Source organism: Malania oleifera, chromosome 1 (genome assembly GCF_029873635.1).
Source record: "Malania oleifera isolate guangnan ecotype guangnan chromosome 1, ASM2987363v1, whole genome shotgun sequence".
NCBI lineage: Eukaryota > Viridiplantae > Streptophyta > Magnoliopsida > Santalales > Ximeniaceae > Malania > Malania oleifera.
This window is the reverse complement of record NC_080417.1, coordinates 37,738,355-37,745,514: the sequence shown is the minus strand read 5'-3', so window position 1 is coordinate 37,745,514 and position 7,160 is coordinate 37,738,355. Positions and strand designations below refer to the sequence as shown.

The window sequence follows — 7,160 nt, the reverse complement described above, 5'->3', positions numbered from 1 at the left end:
CGTAGTTATGTGTAGTAGTATAGGTGGTATGGTATTTGGGAAATTTTTGTGTGTGTGTGTAATCTTCCGAAGCATCGCATTATAATTACGGTATTCTTTCGCCATAAGTGAGGGTAGATAATAAATTCGGGCCGGAGCTGCTTTGTGGGTGGCTGCCGACTCTTCTGTAGGTCTCCGACGTAAGGTAGAGTATGCTTGGTATCGGTTGGAGAATTTTGGGGATGAAATTTTTATGAGGAGGGGAGATTGTAGTAACCCAACCCAAAAATAATAATAAATAAATAAAGAGATATTTTGAGATATTTATATATAAATATCTTGGAGGAGATATTTATTTTGATTACTTAAAGGCTAAGAAGTTAGGTTTTATGTTATAAACTCTTATTCTCTCTCTCTCTCTCTCTCTCTCTCTAGGATTTCGCGTCGTCCGTTGCCAGAATCCACGATCCATCATTACCACGTGGATCAGGAGGAGAATCTCTACGTTTATTGTGGAACGGATTTTCATTTGTGGAATTTTGGGATTTTCCCTAAAATCTATGTAAGGGTCTGAATTTGGTTTCGGTTCGGTAGATCGGTAATATAGGATCCCAAGTCGTTGTTTTGGATCAATTCGTTTGTGTTTCATTTTCAGGTTTAAGGTAAGCGGGTTTGTTTACATTAGTTTTATTTTGAAAAGTAAACCGGTAAAACTGTAGTCTATATTATTATGTATGTTATGACTATTCATTTGCAAAAATTCTACCGGGTAAAAGTTTCGGTTTAATTATTTTTACTATTTTGGTAAATTTAGGGATTTTTGCATATGATCTCCAAACATTTTAAAAACTTACCTAGTTGCTTTAAACTACTAGTAGGAGATGTTTGAACCCCCATTTTTCATTTAAATGACTTTTTGAACCGATTACTCCTTAAAACAGTTTTTGACGAAACGAACGAGATATATGCTGTTAACTATAAGAACTAAGGTTCCATTATACTATTTGAAACTGTGGAAAACAGGTGTCAATTAAATACCAAGCTTTATATGTGAAAAGGGGTAAACCGAGAGTACGTGTGCCGGTTGATACCTCAGTTTGAAAGAAAGAAAGAATGCTTGTTTAGTTCATTAATGAGATTGTGAAAATATTAGAAATGCACAGATTATTATGTTTTCATTGTAAATTGTATGTATGATAAATGAGACCACAACTTGTTACTAAAGGAGTTGAAAGATACTTCAGATTAAAGGAGTTGAAAGATACTCCAGTTTCTAAAGGCGCGATTCCATTGCTAGTAAAGTACAGTGCAACCACACATGTGAATCAATATAGGTACAGAGATAGTCGGCTTATAGGAGTATTGGGACCACTGGTGAAATAATGGATCATGTGGGGCAGTCGGACTACATAATAGATGCTTGACATTGCCTGCACGAACAGTGCATGTCAGAGTTATCAGTGCACAACCCGTGCTACAGGGTAAATAGGCATATTATGACATTTCAAAGCTGGTCATTGTTCTAAATATTCATATACATGATTTAAAAACTAAAATGGGTAAGGTTACAAGGTTGAGTACCATGTGGAGGGATCGTACAGTGTATGGACCTGTACCCTACCTAACCTCGAGAACTCTCGCTTGTAACAATACTGAATTATATTTGTATATCTCCTGTGGTGCAGTAATATGAATGTGGAATTGTGCAACTGTTTTAACTGGAATAAACTCATGTAATCACGTGCTGTTGTAATATCTTCCACCTTACTGAAAAGTGTCTCATCCCAATCTTACAACCTTTGTTTCAGGTCCTTCAGAGCATCGATCCTAGTCTTCTAGTGAGACTTTGGAGCTTAGAAGTAAGTTTTTGTACTAGTACTGGGTTGTTAGCCTGGTTAGTTTCTTTTAGGGATGTAATACAATTTATGTTTTAAGTATGGATCCTATATATTAAAGATACAGTAAGAACTTTGGTATATGTACAATAGAATCCCTATAAATGTTTATGTTTTTCTGTAACATTTGAATTACAGTTATGTATGAGATACACCAGTATGTCCTTGTTTAGGGCGAACTGTTTATGTATGTTTATTAGGTATTCTGTATGTATGGTAGCAATCTGAGTCCGTATAAAGGGTCAGGTCGTTACACATAGCGCTGTTTAGATCGCTCACAACGATGTCTTTCATGAACGCACCAAACACATCGAGATCAACTGTCATTTTGTACGTCATCATCTCCAGGAAGGGACACTTCGCCTCTTGTCAGTTCTTTTGGCTAATCAGTTGGCTAATATCTTCACGAAGGCTCATCCACCTGGTCGCCATCGTACTTTAATCTGCAAACTTCAGTTGACATTTTCGATACCACCTTGAGTTTGAGGGGGGATGTTAGCATATCTCCCTAATTATATACCTCCCTAATTTAGGCTTGTAGTCTGTCTTTTATAAAAGGATGGTTCTTGTACAGTTTTACACACACAAAAGGAATATACAGAGTTTCTTAGTTTTAACAAACCCAATCCACCCCCCTCTTGGGATAACACCTTGACTTTCAGATAAGATGACTATCCCGAGCCTTCGTTTTTAAATGTCATCTTTTGCTTCTCTTATGTTTTCCTCAAATTTTTGTTTTGTAAGTAATTGACATAGTTTGCAAGTATTTTGTTTTTATTTGTGTTTTTTTTTTTTTCGTTTTGATTCTTATGGCCTTGTTTAGTTTGTTTTAGTTGAATTTTGGTACGAGTTTTTGTTAGGCTTGTATTGGTTTTGTTACTTAGGATGATTTTGCTAGTTTATTTGTAAATCCCTTGTAATATATTTATAACTACAGTTTTCCTTCATCATAAGTAATGACTATCAGTAAATTTGAGATTTTCGTTAATATATATACCTTGAAGGATACAAGTGAAATTAAAAGTTTAATTAAGGGAAAAAACCAACAAATCAAAACAACTAATATTTTCTTCTCCGCATGAAATCACTTGTGTACAGCAGCAATCTGGTCGATGTGCTACGATCAAAGCCCCAATAGAACTAGGAAAATGCGCCATTCACACATGATAATATTTAGTATTTTGTAGTCAAAGCTCTAACAAAGAATTTTAGTAGATTAACCATGTGAATATAGACCGACTCTTCTGTGAGGCCGCGAGGGAGGAGCTAAACAGCTTATTCAGGAGGCAACCGCAAGGGAATATCAAATTTTCACGAGGGTATATTTGACAAACAGAATTTTGTCATGCAGAACACAGCCATAAAAGAAGATTTAGTCTTTTAAAAGTAGTTTAATTTACATTCACACGTTTACATAATTTTTTTTTTTAATAATCTAAAGTCTAAACCAGGCCTTGGGCTTCATTTGGGCCCTATTGTTGGGGCACGATGACTTGGGGTTCGGGCCATCACTAGCCAGCCCATGCCCAACTCTGCCCTGTGAACAAGCAATGTTCTTTTTTCACGTTCGCCGTCATCGCCATTTACCTCTTCCCACAGCCAAACCACAATATTCCGATCAAAAATTCAAAATCAGCGGTCGGGTCTCCGTAGATTTAGAACTCTGATGCTTCGCGGGCACAAATCTCTTCAATTTTGTCTCACCCGATTCATCATCCGAAGGCATTCTCTCCACACAAGGCCCGGCCGCCGTCGCGTCCTCCGAATCGATGACGGCGATGAGGAGGAGAAGTTTCGGAAGACAAAGCATAATCAAGAAGGTTATATACATCTAAACAAGAACAGGGGTCAACACATTCTCACCAACCCACGAGTCATCGATTCGATTGTCCGAGAATCTTACATAAGGCCGACCGACACAATCCTCGAGGTCGGACCCGGCACCGGAAACCTCACTCTGAAGCTTCTCGAAGCTTCCAGAAAGGTTGTTGCGGTCGAAATAGATAAAAGAATGGCGGAGGTTCTCGGCAAGCGCGTCGCCGAGCGGGGACTCGAGAACCGGCTCAATGTAAGATGTCTTGTCTGTAAGTTGTTCGATGAAATGCCGTACAGAAACTTGCGGTGCTTGGCAGAGTTGTTATAGATTGAGTTTTGCAGGTGATATGCAAAGACGCATTGAAGACAGAGTTCCCTCAATTTGATTTGGTTGTGGCGAACATCCCGTACGGAATATCTTCGCCTCTTGTGGCCAAACTGGTGTTTGGGGAGAACCTATTTCGGAGCGCGACGCTTTTGCTTCAGAAAGAGTTTGCGCGGCGGCTGCTGGCGAACCCCGGCGACTCCGAGTTCAACCGGCTGGCAGTAAACGTGAAGCTAGTCGCCCAAGTGGAGTTTGTGATGGACGTGAGCAAGAGGGACTTTCTTCCATGTCCTAAAGTTGACTCCTCCGTAGTTATAATCCGCCCAAAGGCTGAAGTTCCAGATGTGGATTTATACGAGTGGTGGGCTTTCACCAGGACTTGTTTTAGCAAGAAGAACAAGACACTGGGCGCAACGTTTAAGCAGAAGAAGAAGGTGATGGAGCTGTTAAGAATATCGGAAATGGCGGGTTCAGGGGAAGCAAATGGCCACGGTAATGAACTTGATGAGTACAATGAAGGCGGAGACCTTGATGAGAATGATAGAGAAGAAGATGGAGTGGTTTCTTCTTCTGGTTTGGGAATGAATGTGCATTTATTCAGGGAGAAGATCATTGGGGTTCTGAGAGCAGGAGGGTTTGAAGATAAGAGGCCTTCAAAGCTGTCAAATGAAGAGTTATTGCACTTGCTTGGCATGTTCAATGAAGCTGGAATACGTTTCCAAGACCAAGCAAAGCTGGAAGATAAAGGCAGCACAAAATTTGCTGCTTCTCACTGTTCATAGCTTCAATAAACACCTTTGGTTATTCGTCTTCCATGTGGAGATATTTATGAGAATGTTATAGAGATTAGCAGAGGCAACTACTGTCATTCTATTTGACCAATTTGGTAAAATGGAGCGAATTTGTTTTTGGGAAATAGGTTTTTTTTTTTTTAAAGATTTAGGAAAATGCTACCTTAATTTTCAACACAAAATTTGGAAAGCATCAGGATTCAGAGGAACTATATTCTATATTCTTTTTGTACACTCCTTTTAATAGGGTCAGCTTATTTTTCTTTCAAAAACAAAAATTAATCATGATTAAATTTCGTATGTTTTGAGTTTCTAATCACTATTAAGTTTTTTTCTTTTTTTGCAAATGAGAAATGTTAGGAGCACTTGCACCTGGCTATAGAATCTGTTTTAGGGGAGGATTCGCATGGTCGTTTCATTGAAACATAATAAGAGGTAGCAATTCGAAATGATTCTTTATTCAAAAAATAAATAATAGGGACTTGATTATGAATAATTTTTGTTTTTTGAGAGAAATGCCCATGGTCCTCCTACTATTAAGTATGCAAGGAGAATGAGCATAGCAATTGCAATTGATTGGGGTTGCAAAGAGGCCAAGTTAAATTTCAATTTTGATTAGCTCAACATTGACTTTTGCACGAAACAAGTTTAAAATGGTATTATTTGAGTTTGGTTCATTTAACATTTGCACAACTTGAGATCAACTTGAGTAAAGCTCATTTTATATTGATAAATGAACTGAATTTAAAAGCTCGGTTTAAGTTAAAGTACTCAAGTTTGACTCACATTGTGCCTCTAACGAATGGTAATTTATGAGAAACATGTTCTAAAGCTTTAAAATTTTGATACGTGCAAGAACTAGCTCGAGTAAACTTACGTGGTTGCTTCATATAAGGAGCTTATTAAAAATTTGAATCTAATTCGTTTTGTTGGATTTGATAAAAGAGATTGTTGCCACATCTCCTTTGTCAACAAATTTTATCCAGTTAATAAAAACAAGTAATGTATTATGTGTTTCATTGAATGACCCATGCACTTTAACTCACATAGTTTGTTTAAAATAGAAAGGGAGCTTAGGCGCCACGGTAAAATTATTTTCGTGTGACCTAGAGGTTACAAGTTCGAGACATGAGAACAGCGTCTTACAAAAATATAAGGTAAGATTGCGTACTATAAACTTATTGTGGTCCACTCCTTTCCTGGACCCTGCATACAAGAGAGCTTTGTGCACTAGGATGAATTTTTTTTTTTTTGTTAGTTTGTTTAAAATGCAAAATCTAACAATCTTCATAATGAAGCTTCTACAATTTGTTCACAATCACCTTTGGATATAGTTGGCAATATCTGATACGTCCAAAATAATCTAGCCAATGAGAGCAGGTCAACACCTGTCTCGCGCCTTCTCTGCGTCAAACATTCTGACGAGTGATCAGCTCCAACCCAATAAAGAGGAGGAGAGATCCATGCCAGCGACTTAAATAACCGAATAATAGGTGCAAGCACTTTATGACTAGGGAGCGATTCACGCCCCCGCACAATAAAGACAAACCAACCTATGGTCAACTTGAGCCCCTATAAGAAGGGATCTGGAGAAGAGGCCATGGTAAGTCATTCAACTCATTCTACTGTTGCATTCAGCCTCTCTAAAAGCATTCCCCTTACTTAGGCATTGGAGTGATCCCCTGGAGTCCACCCCGGGTCCTCCAAGCCTTTCTTCTCTTCCCTTTCAGGTCAACGGAAGTCGAAGGAGCAACCCTACAAATTTTGCCCCGCAACAATTGGCGCCTTCTGTGGGAACCTGCTTTTGAGAGGCGATCATATCTTGCTCTCGACTTTCAACATTCAGGCAATGTCGACCTCACACAGTTCTACTTCCATCCCTACTATGAGAAAAGAATCGTCTTAGTCCATCCACTCCACACCCGTACAACCAACGGGTGTCAGCAGGGAGGAATTCCTCACTTTCCAAAAAGAAATGAAGGATATGCTCAACCAACTCTTACAACAAAAGAGTTAGGAAGGGCACGTCCTTCACCAACAGTAAGAGAGCCCCAGTACAGACAAGAAAGTTGACAAACCAAAGGAGAATGAGGGAAAAATATGCCTCAACAAGAAGGTAGAGGACGCAAACAGCGTAGATGTTAACCAACCAAGATCCACGGAGCTCGAAGAAAGGATCAAGAAAATAGATCACATAGAAAAGATGATGAAAGAGGGCAGAACCAAACCTTTCTACGGGGAAGCGTCCCTAAGGTCCTCAGAGCCACCATTTAACAAAGAGATCATGGAGGCTCCATTGCCAAGTAGATTCAAGATGCCCACCTTCGAAAGGTACGAAGGTCTGTGTAGTGATCC

At 39.0% G+C, this 7,160-nt stretch overlaps 1 protein-coding gene across 1 annotated transcript; it reads left to right on the top strand.

Annotated features, from left to right (window-relative positions):
- The first annotated feature begins 3,336 nt into the window (after window positions 1-3,336).
- Window positions 3,337-4,930, top strand: LOC131158001 (ribosomal RNA small subunit methyltransferase, mitochondrial). The gene is made up of 2 exons (XM_058112543.1): window positions 3,337-3,942; window positions 4,032-4,930. The coding sequence occupies exons 1-2, from the start codon at window positions 3,541-3,543 to the stop codon at window positions 4,794-4,796; spliced, it is 1,167 nt and encodes a 388-aa protein (XP_057968526.1). The 5' UTR covers window positions 3,337-3,540; the 3' UTR covers window positions 4,797-4,930.
- Window positions 4,931-7,160: the final 2,230 nt, after the last annotated feature.